Source organism: Cetorhinus maximus, chromosome 12, assembly GCF_964194155.1.
Source record: "Cetorhinus maximus chromosome 12, sCetMax3.hap1.1, whole genome shotgun sequence".
In the NCBI taxonomy this organism is placed as follows: Eukaryota; Metazoa; Chordata; class Chondrichthyes; order Lamniformes; family Cetorhinidae; genus Cetorhinus; species Cetorhinus maximus.
This window is the reverse complement of record NC_135890.1, coordinates 70,732,591-70,758,639: the sequence shown is the minus strand read 5'-3', so window position 1 is coordinate 70,758,639 and position 26,049 is coordinate 70,732,591. Positions and strand designations below refer to the sequence as shown.

The 26,049-nt window shown below is 46.2% G+C and overlaps 1 protein-coding gene across 1 annotated transcript in view; it reads left to right on the top strand.

Annotated features, from left to right (window-relative positions):
- slc5a1 (solute carrier family 5 member 1) overlaps nt 1-26,049 on the top strand; it is a 95,964-nt gene that overhangs the window by 23,676 nt on the left and 46,239 nt on the right. The window contains exons 3-5 of the mRNA XM_078553856.1: nt 11,483-11,587; nt 17,751-17,810; nt 17,928-18,032. Of these exons, the coding sequence (XP_078409982.1) occupies nt 11,483-11,587; nt 17,751-17,810; nt 17,928-18,032 (270 nt within the window). The remainder of the gene's footprint in view (nt 1-11,482; nt 11,588-17,750; nt 17,811-17,927; nt 18,033-26,049) is intronic.

Here is a 26,049-nt window from a genome sequence, read left to right as displayed (position 1 = left end):
TAATATTGCTATGGGATAGAGAGAATGAGGGAGAGAGTAATATCACCATGTGATAGATAGAGAGAGATTAAAATCACTATGGGATTGAGAGAGGGAGAGGGTAATATCGCCATGGGATAGAAAGAGAGAGAGAGAGCTAACCACGGAATAGAGAGAGAGAGGGAGAGAGGGGAAAAAGAGAGAGGGCTAACCATGGAATAGAAAGAGAGAGAGAGTAATATCGCCATGCGATAGAGAGGGAGTGTAATATGGCAATGGGATAGAGAGAGCGAGTAAAATCACTATTGAATAGAGAGAGAGGGAGAGAGAGAGGGTAATTTCATCATGGGATAGAGAGAGGGAGAGTAAAATCACTATTAGATAGAGAGGGTAATTTCACCATGGTATAGAGAGAGAAAGAGAGAGAGTAATATTGCCATGGGATAGCGAGAAAGAGAGAGAGGGAGAGACTAACATTGCCATGGGATAGAGAGAAAAAGTAAAATCACCATGGAATAGAGAGAGAGAGGGAGACAGGGAGAGAGAGGGACTAATATCACCATGGAATAGAGAGAGAGAGACAGCGAGAGTAATATCACCAGGGGATATATAGAGAGAGAGAGTGTAATATTGCCATGGGATACAGGGGGAGAGAGAGAGCCAACCATGGAATAGAAGGAGAGAGGAGGAGGGAGAGACTAATATCACCATGAGATAGAGAGTGAGAGAGAGAGTGAGAGAGAGAGTAATATCGCCATAGGGTAGAGAGAGAGAGTAATATTGCTATGCGATAGAGAGAGAGACAGAGAGAGTAAAATCACTGTGGGATAGAGAGAGAGAGAGAGAGACAGCAAAATCGCCATGTGATAGAGAGAGATAGAGAAAGAGAGTAAAATCACAATGGGTTTGAGAGAGTGAGAGAAAGTAATGTCACCTTGGCATAGAGAGAGAAAGAGAGAGCTTACCATGGAATAGCGGGAGAGAGGGAAAGAGAGGTAGGGTTAACCATGGAATAGAGAGAGGGAGAGAGAGAGAGTAATATCACCATGAGATAGAGAGAAAGAGAGAGAGAGGGAGCGTAATATTGCAATATGATAGAGCGAGAGAGCGAGAGTGAGTAAAATCACTATTGGGTAGAGAGGGAGAGAGAGTAATTTCACCATAGGGTAGAGAGAGAGAGAGAGTAATATCACCATGCGATGGAGTGGGAAGAGTAATATTGCCATGGGATAGAGAGAGAGGGGGAGAGAGACAGAGTAAAATCATTATGGGATAGAGAGAGACAGAGAGAGAGAGTAATATTGCCATGAGATAGAGAGAGAGTCAGACAGCAAAATCGCCAAGTGATAGAGAGAGATAGAGAGAGGGAGTAATATTGACATAGGATAGAGAGAGAGAGCTAACTATGGAATAGATAGAGAGGGAGAGAGAGAGAGTAGTATCACCATGGGATAGAGAGAGAGAGAGAGAAAGAGTAATATCGCCATGGGATAGAGAGACAGAGTAAGGTCGCCATGGGTTACATTGGGGTGGAGTTGTGTGCAGAACATGCCTGTTAGTGAAGTCCACGCAGTCTTCTGCATGTTACCAGGAAGTCTTTATTAACTGCTTGTAACTATTTACAAATATACAGTAAAGGGTCTAGACATGGAGCTATTTCCATCCTAGGTTTTGTCACGTCTCTGGCCTACAGCACACCGCCTCTTGATCTATGTCATACGCTTTCTTACATCACTGTGTGGGCTGTGCTGTACTCAGTCGCACATTAACCCTGTACGTACCAGACCCTTCCACTACACCTTCCCCGAGTCTTTATCACATGGATATAGAGTTACTTTAGTTTACTTCAAGTCTTACATTGTTATAAATCTTATGCATTTACCTTATTGTTACAACCCTCATGCTATTCCAATGTTATTACTATTACAGTATTAACATTAACAATATTAACAACATTCTCACTACCCCATCTGCCCCCTTCAAGTCCTTAAAGTTAGAGGTTCAGGTGGCCTGGAGGCCTTATAACCCTTCCACACCTCGGTTGCTGTTCTGTCGGGAGAGTGGCAGGCTCTGGTCGTTCTGGTTCTTGTTGGTGGTTAGGTGGTTGGACTGCCATTTGGGTACGCTTTCATTCTTATCTTCATTGCTTTATGTTGACCCACACCTGGTTGGTTCGGCTGCTGTGTTGATGCATGGTTGCTGTTCCTCTCAGTCGTTCCTTGCGGGGTGGACAAAGATGGCATTTGTCTCCTTGGCGCTGTGTTTTCTTCTTGTTTTTCTGTGTCGGCCGTCTGGAAGCCCTCTGACACTGAAGAAGAGTGTTCCTGAGATGAGAAAAGGGTTGAGTGAGGTGCTCACCTCTGCTTTTTGTTGTTGATGGTGATAGACTGCTACCCAGTTGCAGCTTCCGATGCGGTTGTGTCATGCTGGCTGGAAGTTGCAGTGTGTGCACAGTGTTTGATGTGTCGACCAGCTTTACCATTGTCATAGTTGGATGTAGAGGCTTCTTAGGCTGCTGGTCAGTCTGTGGTACTGCTTCCACCAGAGGTGCCATGGTAATCTCATGGGTGGTAGGTTGGTCTGAGAAACTGGTTTCCCTTTATCTATCCAACTCATTACATCCTCAAATAAATTTGTCAAACATGATTTTCCTTTCATAAAACTATGTTGACTCTGATCAAACTATGATTTTCTAAGTGCATTGTTAAGACCTCCTTAACATTCACTCCCTCCACCACTGACACACAATGGCAACAGTGTGTACCATCTACAAGATGCACTGCAGGAATTCACCAAGGCTCCTCAGTCAGTGCCTTCCAAACCCACGACTGCTACCATCTAGAAGGACAAGGGCAGCGACATATAGGGCAGAACTTTTCGCTCGGTGTACGGACGGACACCCAACACCCTCAAGTGTAAAATAGCATAAAATAGCGTGCGGTGATGGCGTTGGGTGAGCATCCTGACATCATCGCGCACTCGTGCGATATTTCACTTGATGGGCGCTGGAGCTGCACCTGCCGTTAATTAAGAGGCCAGTTAAAGCCATTAAAATGTCAACTGACAGCGATTTTTTTTGTTGCCCGTGAGATTTTGCGGTCATCACATGGGCAAAACAGGCAGGCAGCCAACTGCCAATTTCAAAAACCTCATCCACAGGCGGGGTAAAAAGGGTCAGCAGCATTGCCAGTGTGAGTAGTGAGGACTTTAGTAGATAGTTTGCTGCTGGTGACTTAACGGTATATGCCTGCTTTATCTCTGTTTGGGGCTTCATTGTTAGCATTTCCAGGCTTCATTTCACGACTTGTTGGTGTCTCCAAGACCCCCGGAGGATTCAGACCATGTGGACCTTTCCAGGTATCAGACAGCCTTCCGTTACCCTGGTAATGGATATTGTGGTCTCTGCTGGAGGCACCTCCTCTGAGGGGGAAGAGAGGGGCAGAAGGGAGAGGAGGCCAGGTGTCCCAATGCAGCTTCCAGGGGAGGGACCTGTGGGTGGAGAGGCGCAGCACAAGGGGCACAGGGCCAACAGGAAGTCCAAGGCGGAAGGGGCCACAGAAGATGCCACTATCCTGCTGCCAGGGTTTACAGGCAGCAATGTAGCTACCTCAATATGTCCAAGGTGCAATGCCGAAGGAGGCTCCGCCTCTCAAGGGAGACAGTGACCTCCATTTGTCAGATGATTGGGCCTGAGATCAGCTCTGGCTGTGTGGGTAGACACCCCATGCCAGTGGCTCTGAAAGTCACAGTGGCTCAACCTCTATGCCTCCGGCTCTTTCCAGGGCTCAGTGAGGGATCTGTGTGGAGTCTCCCTATCAGCTGTCCACAGCTGTCCACAGCTGTGTCAAGCTGGTGACAGAAGCTCTGTTCAGGTAGGTATTGACTTTCATTCATTTCCAGATGGACGAGGCCAGCCAGGCACAGTAAGCCAGAGGCTTCGCGGCCATTGCTGGCTTCCCCCACGTCCAGGGTGCAATAGACTGCACACATGTGGCCATAAAGGTGCCAGCAGGTGAGCCCGGTGCCTTCGTCAACAGGAAGGGATTCCACTCCATGAATGTGCAGATAGTGTGTCACCATAGGAAGCATATTTTGCAAGTCTGTGCAAGGTACCTTGGCAGTTCCCATGACATTTACATCCTCAGACACTCCCAGGTGCCAAGGCTCTTCAGTGCTCCAGCCCAATTGGTTGGATGCCTGCTGGGTGACAAGGGCTATCCGTTGAAAAGGTGACTCATGACACCTCTCTGCCACCCAAGAACAGAGGCAGAGTAGGGTTATAATAGGAGTCATGCCTCCACAAGGGCGGTGATAGAGAGGACCATAGGTCTTCTGAAGATGCGCTTCCAATGCCTGGACCCTTCAGGCGGAGCACTACAATGCCCCCAGAGCAGGTGTCACTAATAGTGGTTGCATGCTGTGCTCTCCACAATCTGGCACTGGCAAGGGGTGACCCACTGGAGGAAGAAGATGTTGACACAGCTGCACAGGCCACAGATGGTGAATCCAATTTTGAGTCAGAAGAGGAGCACGGTGAGGAGAACGGTCAGGGCATGGAGGCAGACCTCGGTACCTCAGACCACCAGGAACATCTTTATCCAATGCTCCTTCAGCTAGGTTACCAAATAAACACTACCACCTCATACCAGGGCTGCCGCTTCTATCCCAGATGTCTGAAATGACCCTTTCCTTTGACTCCAAAGTCCACTCAGTGCCTGTGTGTCAGGAAGATATAATAATTTTCATAATTTTTTTGGAATTTATTGTAAAGTAGAGTAAAAATGGGGTGTGTGTGTGTGTGTGTGTGTGTGTGTGTGTGATTTAATTGAATTACAGGCAGCCGGTCTGAAGGCTTTGATGTTAGAAGAGAAGCTAGGTTTGAAATGCTAATAGGTAAACATGGGTGAAGTTTTAGAATGTGAGGTGTAAAGGGAACATTTATATTTTTAAATAAACCAGAGTAGCTTGAATACAAAAGAGCGGGTGAAATGTTACACCTAGCCAGAAGAAGTTAAGAAACAGTGTTTATTTTTCGCAAAGATTACTGGTAAAATTAGTACTATGATAGATTTTTATTATTAGAGAGGTAAAGTCCAAAGGCATAGTGAAACAATGGGAATTTGCATTCAAAGGGGAAAATACATATAAAGGAGAGACGGCTGTGTATAAGGGCAGGCATTTTAAGATCTAACACAAGTGTGAAAAGCCTCCAGCATATAAGCCTCAAGCTGCTGTCCACAAGAAACTGAATTTAAGAAAACTCACTTTGAATATGACTGTTCAGAGTTTCATGTTACTTTGCCTGGGTCTGTTTAAATCTAGGTGTTTTACTGTTGCCTTAACAGAGGTGTAACTGGGAGTTAGATTAATTAGGGGAGCTATCATAGTAGTAATTTGTAAACCTATATATGTGCTTAAAATCATTTTTTTATTAATAAAGGTTTAATTTAGTTTGTTAAGAAACCTATAAGACTCTGGTCTTATTACTACTGAATTGAAGGCAAGCAACTTGAAATAAATACAAATTATAAAACAGTTGTGGCAGTTGTTTCAAGTTTCCCTCTGGGATTTGAACAGCTCAGCATTTACCATCCGCTGTGCCATAACACTGTGCAATAAATTTTCAAGCCACCCAGTATTACATATTGGCATAACCTGCACCACATTAAATAAAAAAAGGTGAAGCATACTTAGGCCATTACAACAAAAGAAAATTTATCTCATGCTGACAGTCAAAACAAAGTAACAGAATCTTCTCTGGTCTTCAACCCCAGACCAGTTAAAATAAACAAAACATTGCACAATAGAAGATAACCCGTGACCAGTCCCCCTTGTGCTCATGGTGCCTTAAACTTACGCTTGCGAGTGCTACGTCTTGGTGCTCCCCCCTCGCTGGGACCAACATTGGAGACAAACTTCCAACTCTGCTGCCTTGTTGGCCTTGAATACCTCGGCGGGTGTTCTCTGGCCCGTGGAGCCTGTTCTGGCCCTGCCTGGGAGGGAGTGGCCAGTGCCTTGGCTGGCATCTCCCCAGTCGCCACAGCCTCATCAGATGCCGCGGTCACTGGCAGAGGGGCAGGGGAGCTGCTGCCGCTATCAAGAGCGTCCTGAGAGGAGCGCGCAGAGACGACAGGCAGCTTGTGCACCAACGTGAGGTCGCTTTGGACCTCCCTGCTCACCATTGATGGACGGGCACCTCGCTGGGATACTGGGTGTCTTATCCATCTCCCACATGGACACTAACCACCTGAGCTCAGTGCCCGTGTGAGGACTTGCAGGTCCGAGCCAACCCCAGGAACCCCTGATTCTGTTCCTGGAGCTACCTCTCCATGAGAGTTACCACTCTCTCAGTGAAGGAGGCAGTGTGCTCGGCCATGAGGGTCACCGCAGTGCTTATGCTCTGCATGGACTCCTCCATAATGGAGACCATGGCACATGTACCCTCATGGATCTCCACCAGATCCTCCTGCACATCCAGCATCTGCCACCTAATGGACGACTCCAGAGGCTCATCATCTGCCTTTGACTGAGCACCGTCCTGGCCTCCAGCAGTCCTCTGACTGCCAGCGCCCTGGGCACTCTCTGCCTCCACCAGCTCCTCAAGTGACTGTGAAGTTCCCTCACCTCTGTGCACCGATATACTAGCCAAAGATCTAATGCCCACCAGGTGCTGGTATCTGTGCTGGTGCCTGGTTCAGAGAGTGGGCATGATGCAGGTGCATCTGGAGCCTGGCAGTCCTCTGGCATCAGCGGTGGGTCTTCGGGGTCCTGCGATTGGGTGTGTGGAGGCAAAGCTAAGAGAGAAGAAGGACATGTCATTAGTTACAGTCATCACACTGTCACTGTGCATGCCAGGCACCCTGGTGAGACAATGGAGATCTGCATCATGGTGCCATTGCCTTTCAGTCGTCAACGGGGACTCCAGTCCGGAGGCTCCCATCAGTGTTGAGACTACAGAACAATGTTTACAGCATCTGAAACTCTTACCTCTGTGCACTGCACTCTTACCTCCGTCTGACACCCCAGCCTCCCCCGTGGCCAGTTGACCAAGGCGTGCGGCACCTCTCCAGCTCCAAGACGTCCTGCTCATGTCTGGATAGGATTTGGAGGTTTAGGGGGCCTCTGCCGGTCCACGAACTAATGCTGGTATGAGTCGTCTTCTCCTGAAAGGACAGAGGAGCATTGATTAGTCCACTCTCTACCTGCAGCGCCATCGCAGCCTGGCCAACCCCAGCTGAGGAACACCTCGCAGGGCACATCCCAGTCGTGGCCCTCGAGCCACAAGGCACTCAGTCCAAGCAGCCAGGGCTCACCCCCTTGGCCAGCTCCGGTGTCATTGACAGTTGGCACTCAGACTTTAACACCCCTGAGCTCCACAGGTGGTGGGGGGGCGGCCAGACCTTAACACTTCACCACACCAACACGGTACTCACCATTCCTGTGCGCAGCAGGTCGTTAAGCCTCGTGCGGCACTGGACCCAGGTGCACCGCACAACATCGTGGCTGCTGACCTGCACTGCCACCTCCTCCTATGCCCTCTTTGTGAGGTGTGGTGGCCTCCTCCTCCCATCTCTGGGGACAAGGGTGTCCCTCCTGGCAGCCACCTCTTCCAGGAGGGCCGTGTGGCACTCATCCGAAAACCAGGGGGCCAAGTGCCCACCTGACCTCCCTCCTGCCTGGTGTTTGCAGCTACATTTTTGTCCATAATCTTTACTCTCCTACTGACAACACCGAAGGCATCTTCCTCACTGGCAGCCATCCAGGGCCTGACTGTGCCGGTTTTAAACCGATTGCCGGATCCTCATTGGACCCGATGACCAATAGGCCCCCGGCCCCGCCCGCCCCTTCCTGACCATTGGGGAGCCGCCCGCCGTTCATGCTCCATGGACCTCAATTGGCCCGCCAGTGTGAACTTGTGGTTGGGGGCCGATCGCGGCAGTGCGCCGTTTCCCGCCCGCTGACCGCGCCTGCCCGCCAAACTCAAAATTCTGGCCATGGGAACACCACCAACTGCAAGTTCCCCTCCAAGTCACTCACCATCCTGACTTGGAAATATATCACCGTTCCTTCACTGTCACTGGGTCAAATTCCTGGAACCCCCTCCCTGATGTACCTACACCACATGGACTGCAGCGGCTCAAGAAGACAGCTCACCACCGCCTTCTCAAGGGCAATTAGGGATGGGCAATAAATGCTGGTCTGGCCATTGATGCCACCAACCTGCAAATGAAAAAAATAATAAATTCCAACACTTTCCTGACAACTGATGTCAGGCTAACTGGCCTGTAGGTTTCCCTGTTTTCTCTCTCCCTCCTGTCTTGAATAGCTGTGTTACATTTGCCAACTTCCAATCCATTGGGACCATTCTTGCATCAAGGAAATTTTGGAAAGTCATAGCCACATCCACTATGTCTGCAGCCTCTTTTAGAGCCCTCATCTCTAGCCTCAAACCCTCCATCACTGTTTTGCTTCTCTCTCCATATTGTTCGGTGCCCTTCTGAACTGTTCAGCCTTGTCCCTCATTGGCTCTTGTACAAGGTCTTCTTCCATTTTAACCTTTGCCTAAATTGAAATGAAGGCTCATTGCACAGCTTCCTACTCCAACTCGTTCTCCATATTCTTTCATGGGATGTGGGCGTCACTGACAAGACCAGCGTTTGTTGAACTGAGTAGCTTGCTAGGCCATTTCAGAGTTAGCCACATTGCCATGGATCTGGCACCCATCACATGTAGGCCAGACCAGGTAAGGATGGCAGGTTATTAGTGAGCCAGATGAGTTTTTACAGCAATCAATGATAGCTTTCAATTCTAGATTTGTTAATTAAATTTAAATTCCACCAGCTGCCTCAGTGTCGCTTAGTCAAAATCGTGGAACTCCCTCCCTAACATCATTGTAAGTCCTCAGAATATTCACGTAGGCCTCTGCATTACTAGTCCAGAGACATTACCACTACACCACCATCTCCCCCAAGATCTTTCAGAGTCCCTTCATGTGCAGTTTCTTGACTCCCTCACTTTCTCCTTCCACCTGCAACCTGCAGGCATTTAATCCCTAATCTTCACACTAAAGTTGTGCACAGCTCGGTTTGCCTTGTTTTCTCTCTGACTCTTGTGAACCTCGCAGGGTCCTGCAGTATAGAACTTGGCCCTTCACTCCTAAAGTGGCCGAGGACGCTGACACTATCCCTGCGACTCAGCAAAATGCCAGGCAGTAATGGTTTCTAACCTGTCAACATCCAGCAGCCCAGCATCAGCAGAACTGAGATCAAGAATGGCATGAAGAAATCCCACAAAGCTCACTCCAAAAAAGTATCTCCAAAAGTAAAAGTTCAGGCGGTGCCACTAATAAAATGTTATGAATCATTATAGGTCTCTAATCAAGATATATTATCCCCTGTCAACAGAGAATGTAAGGTTTATTTGGTAACATTAATGAGGTAAAGTTAATTCTAATATTAATTGTTAATCATGTGTTTATTGGTTTATATGCAGTCCTGGGACAGTATCTTTCATTTTAATTATTCTTTCCTTACAAATTAATGTATTGCAAGTTTACAATGTGCTATATATATTTTGCTCATTAAAGTGGAAAACTATCAGTGCTGGAAAAAGATCATCAAGATCTCCTGGATCACATACAGCAGAGTTAGATAATCCAGTCCCATTAGACAGAGCTAGGTTACAGTTAATTAACTGTTCATGTATCTCATTCAGTTTGTAGGTTTTCACTCTGCACTGAAACAATCGTTCTTTTTACCTTGTCACATTTCAGTCGTATATTATCATACAACTGAAATCTCACTCATTACAGATGGCTAGAGTTGGTGTAGAAAGTGAAGGCACTCACTGCTGAGCTCAAAGAAGGCAGCCCACAAAATCCAGTGTACTCTATGGGGGGAGGTTTTCCATTTTGCTGACAGCAGTTTAAATCTGGCGCCGAGTTAAGGGAAGTCATGGGGTGGAGTTTAAAGCCCCCGCTGCGCCCCCCCCCCCCCCCCCCCCCCCCCCCCCCACACAAGAGGCAAGTTCCGAAGCGAGGGGGTGGGGGAGGCGCTGTTTGATTGGGTGGGAAGGAACAGGGTGGGGACCCCCACCGCCTCCCTGCCTTCCGCTGATTAAGTCCGGGCAGGCTTCTCACCCAGACGCCAATTGAGACTCTTAAGTGGGCAACTGATGCCCATCTAAGGCCTCACCCTGTCACCGCTGGGGAACTTGCCACGAATGAAGATAGACAAGCAAACCCTTGTAGGGGAGGACCCTTGTTCATAGGTGCTCGATGCTCGATCGAGGGACCTGGCACCAGTAAGTGTCGGGGGAGTGCTGCAGAGACCCACCCATGCACTTTACTCTGGATCCACCCCCTCTGCACCCATCACCTCCTCATGACCCCCATCCTGCCCACACTTACCCTTTCTCAAGGATCTAATGATGATCCCTGGTGAAGGCCCAAGTGTATTACCAGCAGAAACCACATCTCCCCAGTGCGCTGCTGGTAATAGCGAGCTGCCAGCTTCTGATTGGCCAGCAGCTCTCAGGGCAGGATTTCCCCCCAATGGTGGAAGTCCTGCAATTAAATGCCCCCCACACCGCCTCATGGATGCCCAGTCTTGAGTTGCTAGATCTTAGCACGGTGGTAGTGCCACACAACATGATGGATGATATCCTCAATGTGAAGGCGGGTCTTCGTCTCTACATTGACTGTGCAGTGGTCACTCCTACCGATACTGTCATGGACAGATGTATCTGCGGCAGGCAGGTCGGTGAGGATGAGGTCAAGTATGTTTTTCCCTCTTGTTGGTTCCCTCGCCACCTGCTGCCGACCCAGTCTAGCAGCTACATACTTTAGGACTCAGCCAGCTCGATCTGTAGTGGTGCTACCGAGCCACTTTTGGTGATGGACATTGAAGTCCCCCACCCGGAATACATTCTGCACCCTTGCCACCCTCAGTGCTTCCTTCAAGTGATGTTCAACATGGAGGAGCACTGATTGATCAGCTGAGGGAGGGCGGTATGTGGTAATCAGCAGGAGGTTTCCTTGCCCATATTTGACCCGATGCCATGAGACTTCATGGGATCCGGAGTTGATGTTGAGGACTCCCAGGGCAACTCCCTCCCAACTGTATACCAATGTGCAGCCACCTCTGCTGGGCCTGTCCTGCCAGTGGGAGACGACATACCCAGGGATGGTGATGGTGGAGCCTGGGACATTATCTGTAAGGATAAAAATCTGGAACATGCTCCATGGCTGAATTACAAATCACTGGTATATGACTGTAATGTACATCTTGGTATATGACTGGAGTGTACCTACCAATATATGACTGGAATGTAACTCCTGGTATATGGGTGAATGTATCTTCTGGTATATAATTGGAATGTGAATCCTGGTATATGACTGGAATGTACCTCCTGATATATGGCTATAATATAACTCCTGGTATATGACTGGAATGTACCTCCTGGTATATGATTGGAATTTAAACCCTGTTTCTTTCTCCCTCAGATTGGAGCTTCTCTGTTTGCCAGTAACATCGGCAGTGGTCACTTTGTGGGTTTAGCTGGTAATGGTGCAGCTGGTGGAATAGCTACTGGAGGATTTGAATGGAATGTACGTATTAATCTGATTTTAACCTGCATTAATCTGATTGCACAGGACAGTATCTATAAGCGCAGTGATGGGTAGTCTGGCAAGAGGCTGGAACACGAGAGTAACAAATTGCAGTTTAGGTGGCTATTTGGTTCCAGAGAACAACAAGTCATTGAGTTTGTTTATGACAAACAAGCAAATACGCTTTAAGATTCAATGTAGAGAAGAATTAAATACTTTTCAATCGCTTTAACATTGCTTTCAGAAAGCAGACTCACGTTGAGTGCAGTTCCGTGGCTCATGCCTATAGTATCTCATCAAGTGACCATTTTCCAAGTGTGAGTCCAACCAATCAGGGGTGATCAGGATATGTAAACTGCTCACACCATCACATCGCACCCAAAGCTTTCCCTGCTTCCTGCCCCCAGCCAATGTCCATGCCCACATCTCTCAGCAAGATAACTGGGAATAGCATGCAGGAGCAAGACATTAAGCACTGAAGTCAATTTTTGCCAAACGTTTGCCCTCTGATTGTTTCCTCATATTTAGCCTCTGCTTGTGCCCCACATTTTCCCTCTATGCCCCAGATTTTCCCCTGTTCCCACAGTTGCCCTCTATGCAACACGCTGCCCATGGTTGTCCAAAAGTTGTCCAATTGGCCAGCTCAGAATTGTGCACGGCCTGGGATTGGTTGCATGTTGTAACAGTATTACTCATTACATTGCCATGCTTCTGATTGGCTGTTTCCTATTTCTAGTCATGCGACCACACATGCCAGCCTCAATTGGGAATGATGATAAACCCCAACCTTTAAACCAGCCCCACTCACCTTTCCACCTCCACGGAGCCCAAAATAGACAAACAGCTCAAAAACTGATTGAGAAACAGGCCTGAAGACAACAGGCCTGAACAACAGGCCTGAACAAAAGGTCTGAATAAAAGGCCTGCGATATAGCCCACGGTGACTGAGTAAATTGCAGTATGAAAATAAATAATGAAAACTGATGTACAGCGGGATATGAAATGGTCAAAATAAACAGCAGAAATTGGGAAGAGTTCAGTTCTCAAGGTGATAGATTCAGAAAACAAGTTCTGAGGGTTTATGGCACACATTTGAAAAAAACAAGCAATGAAACAAACCAGACACTGGACTAAGTTCCCACAAATATTGCAACCACTCAGCTGGGCTAAGCAGCTCTTTTGATATTTCATTAGGGGCTAGAGAACTGTAGTAATAATGGTTTTATTTAGAGTGTAATGTACCTTTAAGAATTATTTGTTAAGGAAGATCACATGATCTGTAGTAACCAATAGGAGAGTAGTATGGACTACCTCAGCAGTCAGTGTAGAGGTAGAGTTAGAGTTGAAAGCATACATGTAGTTGCTGCTGAGTATATTGTAAATAAACTTAACGAAGTGTCTGCAGATCAACTGTATCATTAATAGCACAACTCGGCCACCCTACAACAAACTGGCAATAAAAAAGTATCTGCAGATCAACTCTACCATTAATAGTACAACTTGGTCACCCTACAACAAACTGGCAAAGAGGGTAAACAGGATTGAACAGAAAAAAATCAAGTTAAAAATAAATCGGCATTGTACCTTGCCTAGTGATTGTAAGTAGCAAGCGCCGTTAGAATTGAAGAAGTTATCCTCACTTAAAATGCCACAATTTCAGAGAATTGATCCTTTTGAACCAGCCACAGACAATTGGTCTCAATACATAGAATGCCTCACGTACTTTTTTCAAGCGAGTGAGATTATGGGGGAAGAGAAGAGGTGAGCGATCCTCTTGAGTACTTGTGGGAGTGAAACCTACGGCTTGATTTGAAGTTTGACAGCACCCAGCGCCCCAGATTCCAAAAATTTTGATGAATTGGTGGACCTCGTGAAGGGTCACATTCAACCCAAGCCCTCAGTCACGATGCAGAGGTTCAGGTTTAATTCGTGAAATAGAGCCCAGGGTGAGACCATTGCATGCTACATGGCAAATTTGAGCAGCCAACGGAAGATTGTGAGTTCAGTACAACTCTGAACGACATGATCAGAGATCGCTTAGTGTGTGGTGTGAAAAAATTATTATCTGAAGTGAATCTGGATTTCAAGAAGGTGCTAGAGAGAGTGCTGGCCATAGAAAGTGCAGTAAGAGATTCAAAAGCAATACAGGATGCGCAAAATGGCGCCGCCCTCCACATCGGGCAGGAAACCTCAGCCGAAAGTGGCACAAAAAAGTGAGACTCTACCGAGAAGCAGGAAACAGCCCCCACTAGCTGAAGAATAAAGAAAAATAATAGAGGTGGAAACAATCAGTCTTTTAGCGATTGGCATTTTTTTAAAAATCGAACGCTACTATTGTCACAGAAATTGACATATGACGAGGCAGTGCAAGAAAAGATTAAAGCAGGCTTGTAAACAAAAGAAGCCCAATAAAATCTACAATGTAGAAGAGCCTGAAACAACACATTCTGACATTTACTCATTTAATCTGAAAGTTGGAAAGACAGAATCAATCTTTGTCACAGTGAAAGTAAATGACAAACCTGTTAGAATGGAAGTGGACATGGGAGCTTTCACTACAGTAATTGGGGAACATACCTTCAGATATTTGAATAATGATGAACATCAATTAAGTTGAGAAGAAACAGCTGCCAGGCTAAAAACATATACGGGTGAAGGCATTCAAGTAAAAGACATAAGCAGAGTAACTGTCCATTATGGAAGCCAATATGGTGGTAGCAGGTGAAGGGCCAAGCCTCCTGGGGCAAAATTGGTTAAAGACGATTAAGCTAAAATGGTCTGAAGTTTTCCAGTTGAGAGCAAGTGGGCTACCAGATCTACTTAGAAAGTACGCCACCATCTTCAAGGACGAACTGGGGAAAATCCAGGGGCTGCAGGCCAAGATTCATGTGGATCTAGCAGCAACCCCTCGCTTCATGAAGGCGAGATCGGTGCCATATGCCTTGCGAGAAAAAGTTGACACTGAGCTGAACAGATTAGAGAAACTGGTCGTTACACAACCTGTTCAGTTCTCAGAATGGGCAGCAGCCATAGTCCCCGTCCTTAAACTTGACCAAAGTGTCCAAATTTGTGGAGACTACAAACTGACAGTTAACAAAGTAGCCAAACTGGACATGCACCCCATTCCAAAAATGGCAGACCTGTATGTCAAGCTGGCAGGAGGGACAATGAACACAAAGCTTGACATGAGTCATACTTATCAACAACTAGAATTGGACAGTGCCTCCAGGGAATTTGTCACAATTAATACCCACAAAGGGTTGTACCAATATATACGATTGCCTTTTGGTGTCTCCTCAGCTTGTGCCATCTTTCAGAGAACAATGGAAAGCTTACTGCAGGGACTGCCCCAGGTTGTAGTCTATTTAGACGATGTATTGGTGACAGGATTCACTGAAAGAGAGCATTTGGCAAACTTAGAAGAAGTCTTAAAATGTTTCTTGCAAGCTGGAGTGTGTCAAAAAAAAAAGTGCACTTTCCAAATGAGGGAGGTAATTTATTTGGGTCACCGGGTAGATTCACAGGGCCTCCACCAGGTTGAGGAGAAAGTGAGAGCCATAAGAGAGGCACATGCACCAAAGAACGCCTCAGAGCTCAAATCATTCCTAGGAATGATCAACTATTACAGATGATTCTTATCTAAGTTACCTACAGTGCAGGCCCCCCTGCATTCTCCACTCAAAAAGAATTAATGTTGGTCTTGGGAGGCACCCCAGAAAGAAGCTTCAATAAAGGTGAAACAATTGTTGCGCTCGTCCAATCTATTAGTGCATTATGACCAGACGAAAGAATTGGTGCTGACATGTGATACGTCTCCCTATGGAATGGGAGCAGCGGTCTCTCATCGGATGGACGAAGGCTCGGAATGGCCAATAGGTTACGTATCAAGGGTAATCACCCCAGTGGAAAAGGGATACTCGCAGATAGAAAAAGAAGACCTGTCCATCATCTTTGGTGTCAAGAAATTTCACCAGTATATACACAGACGCCATTTTACAATCGTTTCAGACCACAAACCACTGTTAGGTTTGTTTAGTGAGGAAAAGGCTATACTACCCATAACCTCAGCAAGAATACAACGGTGGGCTTTAATTCTGGCAGCATACAAATACACTTTCGTACATAGGCCTGGCAACCAAGTCGTAAACGCTGATGCCCTTACTCGTTTGCCTTTACAAGAAAATGATGAGCACGTCCCAGTTCCACAGGAACCTGTTTTACTGTTAAATTTCTTAGATTCCTCGCTGATGTGTGCTCGTCAGATCAGAGACTGGACAAGTCAGGACCCAGTCCTATCTCAAGTACGAGAATAAGTGCTACACGGTTGGTCTCAGGAGCCAGTATCTGACGAAATGAAACCGTACTTCAACAGAAGACATGAAATAACCAGCCAGGATGTCATCTTATTGTGGGAAGCACGAGTGATAGTTCCTCCAAAGAGAAGGGAGCCTCTTTTAATTGAACTACATAGTGCTCATCCAGGAATTTCCCGAATGAAGACCATAGCACGCAGCTATCTATGGTGGCTAGGGATGGATGGTGAAATAGAGAGTTTAGTAAAGCCCTGTGTGCAATGTCAGCAACTGCAAAAGTTGCCAGTGACAGCTTCATTACACCTATGGGAGTGGCCAGGTAGACCCTGGGTGCGGTTACACATTTGCTACATTGGACCTTTCCTGGGAAAAATGTTTCTGCTCATTGTTGATATCCAATCAAAATGGTTGGATGTATGTGAGGTGAAGCCACCAACGTCGGCCACTGTGATTGAGAAACTACATCAGAGTTTTGCCATTCACAGACTACCAGAAGTAGTCATTTCCAATAATGGCACGGCATTTACAAGTGCTGAGTTTCAATGGTTTATCAGCTTCAACGGTATGACTCATGTGAAAACTACACCATACCACCCTTCCTCAAACAGACTGGCCGAAAGGGCAATTCAAACGTTCAAGGCAGGCAAGAAAACACTATCTGGTGAATCCTTGGCAACCAAGCCAGCACGCTTTCTATTTCATTACAGGACCACCCCTCACACAACAACACGCGTCCCACCTGCGGAGTTATTGTTGAAACGCTGTCTCAGGACGAGATTGAGTTTAATAATGTCGAATTTAGAGGGGAAGGTGGAAAGGAGTCAGGGAAGTGAGAAAACTAGACACGACTGGGATAGTCGCAAGAGGAAATTTACCGTGTGAGAGCTGGTATACGTGAAGAAATTCAGGGAAGGACCAAAGTGGTTACTGTGTGAAATAAGTGCGGTGACTGGACGTCTATCTTACCATGTGGAGGTGGAAGGCCGGATCATCTGTAAACATGTGACCATATAAGGAAGAGAGACAAATCATCAAGATTTGGTTCCACCAGTGACCATGACTGGGTCTGCGTTTCCTGTTGAAGATACTCAGCCCAGGACAGACATGTCTGATGTTCCTGTAAGAGTTGAGGATACAGAACTGCAAGTTCCACCAAAGCACCTGATGTTCAGGCAACTCCGGAAAAGGAGATTCCTGACAAAGAATCTGAAGTTGTGGAGCTGCGTCGTTCCACACGTACCAGGAAACCACCTGAAAGACTGAACTTGTAAATTCCTCACCCAGTGTAAATATTATGTAGTCTTGAAAAATATGTACTAGTAAATATAATATGTATAGCCAAGTTAAAGGGAGAGGAATGTGGTAAATATGGTTTTATTTAGCATGTAATGTACCTTTAAGAATAATACTTGTTAAGGATGATCACATGATTTTAAAGTAACCAATAGGAGAGTAGTGTGGGCTACCTCCGCAGCCAGTGTAGAGAAAGAGTTGGAGTTGAAAGCACAGGTGTAGTTGCTGCTGAGTATATTGTAAATAAACTTAATGTTTCCACCCAGAAAGTGTCTGCAGATCAACTCTATCAATAATAGTACAACTCGGCCCCCGTACAACAAGAACATGGTAAAGAACCATACAGGTTCACTGTGATTGGCTGTGCTTTATTTTTACTGCTATTTAAATCACATTCTCTCATTTCATAACACTTCCAAACTCTATATTTCCACTATTTTGTTAGAAACAGTTGAGGCAGAAACCACTACATTCTATGATTCCATATTATCAATGTAATCTGTAGATTTTACCGTACTTCAATATGATATAACCTTTCGCTCCTATTCATTTCACAGGCCCTAGTGATTGTCATTGTTCTGGGATGGTTGTTCGTGCCAATCTACATAAGAGCCGGGGTAAGTAACTTCTCCCATTGATCTTCTGCCCTCTTCCTTACCACATGCTGGTGGAGCATCCCACTGTTGTACCTCCTCCTGCTTGGATTCTGACACTGACTGTCTCCTCTCTTCAAGGTTGTGACCATGCCTGAGTATCTGAAGAAGCGATTCGGGGGCAATCGGATCAGGATTTACCTATCTGCCCTCTCGCTGTGTCTCTACATATTCACCAAGATATCGGTGAGTTAGCAGTGGCTTTGAGCCCAGCATGGGCCAGGAGAGAAGCCTGTCCTGTTAGTCAAATAGCACTGGGCTCTTGTACTCGACAATTTGGGTAAGTTCAATGATCGAAGTACTCCGATGAACAAATCATGGGTTGCTGCACGTCCAGCCTAGAGTGTCACTAGACAGGAGCTCGAGCCATGAGATTGGGCTGCAACATCATAGCAAAGATTCTCCAACCCACGTTCCCACCATGTGCTACTCCATACTGGGAGCACAGGAACACACAAACACACAATGACTGTCAGGAACAGACTCACTGCTCCATCCATTGTGCCCCATACCACTGCCTCGCACATCACAATACATATGCTCCATCCCCTCAACCTGAAAGCCATATGATGTTGAATGAGGGTTGCCCTGCAGACTGAGCATTGGGAGATGTTTAACAGTAATATCTAATACAGTACAATAATAGTATCTAATACAGTATATAATACCTGATGCAAAAATACAAAGCATGGAGAGAAGAGTGTGGGCTGAGTACTCTGGAGTTTTACTTCATTTCCTTTGGGAATCAGGACATCTTTAAGCAGAACCTCTTCTCAGGAGGATGAAATAATTGGGCTCAGACCCATAATAGGGCTTGTGGCCGATGGAAGGCATGAACTTGATGGGCCAAAAGGCCTAACCTCAATCTAGGCGTGATATATGAACATACAAACATGCATACAAACACACGACTTAGGGACAGGACTAGGCCACTCAGCCCTTCAAGCCTGCTCCACCATTCAATAAGATCATGGCTGATCTGAATGTAACCTCAACTTCACATTCCTGTCTGCCCCCGATAACCTTTCACCTCCTTGTTAATCAAGAATCTATCTAGCTCTGCCTTGAAAGCTGTCAAAGACTCAGCTTCCACTGCCTTTAGAGGAAGAGAGTTCAAAAGACTCAACCCTCTGAGACAAAAAGCTTTCTCCCCATCTCTGTCTTAAATGAGCGACCCCTTATTTTCAAGCAGTGACCCCAAGTTTAGATTTTCCCACAAGAGGAAACATCCTCTCCACATCCATCCTGTCAGGACCCCTCAGGATCTTAAAGGTTTCAATCAAGTCACCTCTTACTCTTCTAAATTCCAGAAAAGTATGGCCTCATGATGATACTACGCAGGAATAAAACTCTGAAGAAATTCTACTTCATCCTAATGCTCAAATTCTTTCGATGGCCTAATTCCTACCTATCCGTGTAACCTCCTCCAGCCCTACAGCCCCACCCCCATCACCAAGATCCCTTCACTTCTCCAATTCTGGCCTTCTTGCACATCTCCAAGTTCCTTTGTGCCAACATTGGCGGCTGTGCTTTCAGCTACTGAGGCCCTAACCTCAGGGTAAAAGCAAAATACTGTGGATGCTGGAAATCTGAAATAAAAACAGAAAATGCTGGAAAAACTCAGCAGGTCTGCTAGCATCTGTGGAGAGAGAAACAGAGTTAACGTTTCGAGTCCGTATGACTCTTCACACATGGACTCGAAACATTAATGCTGTTTCTCTCTCCGCAGATGCTGCCAGACCTGCTGAGCTTTTCCAGCATTTTCTGTTTTTATTCCTAATCTCTGGGGAATTCCCTTGCTAAACCTCTTTGCCACTCCACCCCTCTCTCCTCCCTTAAAACATTCCTTAAAACCTAACCCTTTGACCAAGCTTTTTGATCACCTACCCTAATCTCTTATCTGGCTTGCTGTCATATCTTGTTTGATACTGCTCCTGGGAAGCACCTTGAGACTTTTAACTATTTTAGAGGTGCTTAACTGTCATTGTTGTAAATGTCTTCAAAATCTGTTTCATGGGCCACCTTCCTTTCCTGTTGTTAAATGTTGGTGAGACTTTGAACTCTTACCCACAGGTGCCGGAATCTTCTGTTCTCGCTGGTGGTGAGCTTGGAGATTGGAAGGGCATGTAATTAAGTGAGATGGTAGCATACCTGAACCCCACCGCCTAACCGCCTCCACCTGAATTAAGTTCTGGGTGGGAAGGCCCATGGCCGACTTTCCCGCCCTGCCGCCAATCGAGTCTCCTAAGTGACCAATTAATGACCGCTTAAGAGACTCATCCCGCTGCCGCTGAGATTAACCAGGCTCAGGCGGGCCTGTCACCATGTGGCTTGCACAACAGCTCAAACCATGCAGCCAGTTTGTCACCTCCAGGGGGCTGGTCCCTCTATTAAAGGCACTCGGTGCCTGACTGAGGAACTGGACATCAGGAAAGGGGAGGGGGTGCCCACTGAGAGCTACCCCCCTGCCCTTGTTACTGACCCCTCTGTCCCCTCTCCCCCCCCCAGTCCCCACCCCATGAAACCCTCCTCCCCCCATATTACTTACCCGTAGCCTAGGTCGCCCTCGTGATCCTGGGACTCTGGTGCCTGTCCTTCCAGCAGCAGCCACATCCTCCCCAGTGGCGCTGCTGAGTGCATGAGCTGCCGACCTCTGATTGGCTGGCAGCTCTCAGTGGGTGAGACTTCTGTCCCTGGGTCTTGATTCCAGGGGAAGGCCCACTGATGATTTTCCAATCTTCACTAGATACAGGGGAGGTACCGGAGGACTGGAGAAATGCAACCATTGTTTAAAAAGGGATCAAAGGAAATGCCAAACAATTATAGGCCAGTTAGTCTTACATCGGTGGTGAGCAAATTAGTAGAATCAATCCTGAGAGATAGGATTAATTGTCATGTGGAAAGGCATGGACTATTCAGGGATGGTCAGCATGGATTTGTTAAAGGAAGGTCTTGCCTCACAAATTTGATTGAATTCTTTGAGGAAGTGACAAGAAGGGTTGATGAAGGTAGTGCAGTGGATGTTGTGTACATGGATTTTAGCAAGGCATTTGACAAGGTCCCGAATGGCAGATTGGTCAGGAAAGTAAAAGCCCATGGGATTCAGGATAATGTGGCAAACTGGATAAAAGGTTGGCTTTGTAACAGGAAACAAAGGGTAATGGTCGATGGATGCCCTTGCGAATGGAAAGTTGTCTCAAGTGGTGTTCCACAGGGCTCGGTGTTGGGACCCTTGCTGTTTGTGTTATATATTAACGATTTGGACATGAACGTGGGGGGCACGATTGGGAAATTTGCAGATGACACGAAGATTGGCCAAGTAGTGGATAGTATGGAGGATAGCCAGAATCTCCAAAAGGACATAGATGGGTTGGTGGAGTGGGCGGTAAAGTGGCAGATGGATTTTAACATAGAGAAGTGTGAGGTTATACATTTAGGGAGGTCAAACAGTTACAGGGATTACACAATAAATGGGAATATACTAAGAGGGGTAGATGAAGTGAGAGATCTTGGCGTACAAGTACACAGGTCCCTGAGGCAGCAGTTCAAGTAGACAAGGTTGTAAAGAAGGCATATGGAATGCTCTCCTTCATTGGCAGAGGTATAGAATATAAAAGTAAGGATATAATGTTGGAATTGTATAAAACACTGGTGAGGCCACAACTGCAGTATTGTGTGCAGTCCTGGTCACCACATTACAGGAAGGATGTAATAGCTTTGGAGAGAGTGCAGGGGAGGTTTACAAGAATGTTGCCAGGGTTAGAAAAGTGTAGCTACGAGGAGAGATTGGATAGATTGGGGTTATTTTCCCTGGAACAAAGAAGGCTGAGAGGTGACTTGATTGAGGTGTACAAAATTATGAGGAGAATAGATAGAGTGGACAGGATAAAATTGTTTCCCTTGGTGGAGAATTCTAAAACCAGGGGACATAGATTGAAGATAAGTGGCAGAAGGTGTAGGGGGGACATGAGGAAGAAATTTTTTACGCAGAGGGTAGTGGGTGTCTGGAATTTGCTGCCCAAGTTGGTGGTAGAGGCAGAAACACTAAACACCTTTAAAAAGTACCTGGATCTGCACCTTAAGTGCTGTAAGCTGCAGGTCTATGGGCCGGGTGCAGGAAGGTAAGATTAGAAAGGGCACCTGTCCTCGGGCTGGCATGGACAAGGTGAGCTGAATGGCCTCCTTCTGTGCTGTAACTTTTCTATGGTTTCTATGGTGGCCTCGTCACTGCCCGATTGGCATGTGATTCGGCGGGCCTACCTGAAAAGAGGGAGCACGGGTCTCTCGCCAGCTCTCTAGCCAGCAGGCGAGATGCCTGACACCTCAGCAAGATTTCGCAATGGTCTCAGCTAGCCCAGCAGTGCACACGCCTAGAATATATACAACAAACTGAGTCACTGGGGCATGAAGTGAAGGTTGATCTGTGTTACTGATCCACATTGATCTTTATTGCTGTCATTCTTGCCTACGCATACAATAACAATACTTAATACTTTGAGATGGAATGTTCTAGTTAAACCAATTACACAGAAAATTTCATAAGCGAGAGTTCAGAGGCCACTTCATCTTCTTGCATTATAGCCAAGTGTAATAATAATATCATGTGATTAGATCTCACTTTTAATGAGACTTCAGTAAACATGGGGCACTATCAGTACCTGAACCATTGGCTGGGGGATGGTTTATACTTCAGCTGAGAAGGTTGGACACGTCATATCTGATCAATATTTTTTAACTCTCACCTTCACCCTCTGGCCTCACTTTACTGATCAAGGTGAAGGGTGTGGTGCTGGAAAATGGGATGCTTACCTCTTCCATCAACCGAGTGTCAGCACCAAGCTCTCCCAGGTTAGATTTTTGTACATCCTGCTACGGAGCAGCAATCCCAGAATTAGGTACAAATTAGGGAGGCCATTTGGCCCATCCACTTCATTCTTCGATCCCTCATCCCAGTGTCTCTGCTTGAGTCTGTTCTGGCTTTCATTCTTAGTTTGAGGAAGTGGTTCCAAAATCAGGTCTGATTTTCCCTTGGCTAAATTGCGCTAATCCCACATGCTCCCACCCCCCACACCCCCCACCCCACCAGCCCCTGTCCTGCAGTCATGGTTTAACTTAGAATTGTGTTCCTTGCTCCTCAGTAACTTCCATCCCTCTAAAAGCAAAGTTTGGATCTCACTCACCTTCTTTCAAGGCTAAGGATTTATACTTTTTACACTAAGCTCCTTCTGCTCAGCCTCAGCGATGGGTCACAGCTCTGACTATGGCAGAATGACCCTCCTCGCGATGGCCCCATTCTCTGCACCGGGCGTGCTTTGCCCCCTCAAGTTAGTGCCAATTCTGCCAGTTTTATGCAGCATGCCCATATCCAGTAGGATTTGCCTGGGCTCACTCCTTGACCTTAGAAATGAGATTTTCTTCCCATCAGACTACACTGGATTTAGTAGATTCAACACCTCCTTGGGCCGGGATTTTCCAGCCCTGTCGTGGTGGGACCAGCCGCAGGAGATTCAGCCCAGCCAAAAGTCCATTAACTTCCAGCGGGACTGGATGATCCCAGCAGTGGGCAGGACCAGAAAATCCCACCCTCAGACTTAACATTGTCTTTACCCTTTCCTTGTGTTGGGTCAACTCCTGTATATTGTTTCTAGTAGTCCCTCCATTTCAGAGAGTGAAGAGTATTCCCTGTTGTAACAAAGGATAAGTATTCAGTACCATTTTGGAGGCTGAATGTCCAGTGGCAATGAGACTGAGCAGAATGCGAAAGGGTTTCCTGATTTGCTCCAATGTGTCCAGTCTAGTATGTGTCCCCTGATTAACCAGGGGTGAATTTCCTGATTGTCTACTGGAACTCCAGCAGAAGAGCAGCAGAAATCATGGAGAAAGGATAAAACAGATCATCGGGAAACCCTGTGCACCACTCACTCACGCCACGAACAGTTGATCTGATAACTGTACAGATAACACGCAACCAGGCATCCCATGTCACAGCAAATTCCCTACGTGCCATAAAGTCTGCAAATCCAAATCAGCCTCATCATCAATTTTCAGATTTATGGAAGACAATTATCCTCACTAGCAAAGGATAGCCAATAATACGCTACAGAAGGAGATTATTTGGCCCATCATGTCTATGCTGGCTCTTTACTAGAGCAATCAAAATGAATTTCACTGCCCCATTCCCTACCCATAGCTCTGTATCAATCCAAAACTAAATCCATATGAACGTATGAATTAGGAGCAGGAGTAGGCCACTTGGTCCTTCGAGCCTGCTCCACCATTCAATGAGATCATGGCTGATCTGATTATAACCTCAACTCCACATTCCTGCCTACCCCCCAATAACCTTTCACACCCTTGTTCATCAAGAATCTATCTACCTCTGCCTTAAAAATATTCAAGGACTCTGCTTCCACCACCTTTTGAGGCAGAGAGTTCCAAAGACTCACAACCCTCTGAGAGAAAAAAATCTCTTAAATGGGCGACCCCTTATCCACTCACCCACTCTTCCCCCATAGACCTGTGTCAATTTAAAACCATTCCCATTGCCCTGCCCTCTCCCCATTGCCCTGTACCAATCTCAAACTAATCCCATTACTCTGTTTTTTTATTCATGGGATTTGGGAGTCGCTGGCAAGGCCAGCATTTATTGTCTATCCCTAAATGTCCTTGAAAAAGTGGTGATAAGCAACCTCCTTGGATCACTACAGTTCGTTGGGGTTAACTTTTGGTAGCAGTTTTGATACAATCAAACATCCTGCTGGGCGATTCCAGTGTCAACTACATTGCTGTGGGTCTGGAGTTTTATGTAGGCCAGACCAGGTAAGGGTGGCAGATTTCCTTCTCTAAAGGATAAAGTGAACCAGTTGCATTCAACAATCATGCTTACCATTACTGAACTTAGTTTTTTTTTTATTAAGGTTTATTTAATTGACTAAATTTTAAATTCCCTAACAGCCACAATGCAAATTGAATTAGCATCTCCAAATTGTTAGCCAAGATTCCTGGGTTGCTAATACTGTGCCATATCCATTATGCTGCCAATCCTGTTGCTTTTTTTCCTTATGTCCTGTATCAATCTAAGACTAATCTATTCTAGTTCTTTATATATATGATCAAATTTCTAACATAGTCTATAATAAACATGGTAACATTAGTTTGGAGGTCTTGTGGTGCAGTGGTAGTGTCCCTACCTCAGGGCTAGAGGCTTTGGGTTTAAGTCCCGCTTCAGGACTTGGCAGCTGTGGCCTGATAGGTTGATTATCAGCCTGTAAATCCTTACAATATGGCAGGTGGGAGAGTTTCCTGGTCAGTCATACTGCAGAAGGCAATGGAAACCACTGCAGTACTTTGCCGAACACAATCATGGATCAATCCAATGGAAGTGCATGGTACCTGGAGGAGGAGCATTAGTTTAGCCCCTCAAGCCTGTTGCACCATTCAATTAGATTATGGCTGATCTGTACCTCAAAACATTATCCCACCTTTGCTCCATACCCCAAGTAACCTCACCTAACAAAAATTAATCTCAGCCTTGAAAGCTCTCATTACTTCAACATTCACAGCCTTTTGTGGGGGTGGGTTCCAAATTTCCACCAACTTTTGTGCGAAAAAGTGTTTCCTGATTTTGCTCCTGAAAAAACCACTTCAATTTCTTGTTTGTTCTTTCATGGGGTGTGGGTGTCGCTGGCTGGGCCAGCATTTATTGCCCATCCCTAGTTGCCCTTGAGAAGGTGGTGGTGAGCTGCCTTCTTGAACCGCTGCAGTCCATGTGGCGTAGGTACACCCACAGTGCTGTTAGGGAGGGAGTTCTGGGATTTTGACCCAGCGACAGTGAAGGAACGGCGATATATTTCCAAATCAGGTTAGTGAGTAACTTGGAGGGGAACTTCCAGGTGCCATATCTTAAGGTGATTCCCCCTTCACCAGGAGAAATGGTTGCTATGAAACTACCCTATAAATCCTTAAATGTTGCGATCAGATCACCCCTCAGTTTTCTAAATTCAAAGGAATACGAGCCAAGCTTATACCACCTATCATCATAATTTAACCCTTTAAGTCCAGTATTATCCTGGTGCATTTGCAATGCAACCTCTCTGAAGCTGAGATATCTCTCCAGATAGAGTCAGACCGAAACTCTGCAGAATTAAGCATAACTTTCTTCCCTTAGTAAACCAGAATTTTACTTTCTCGGGAAGAGGAATTC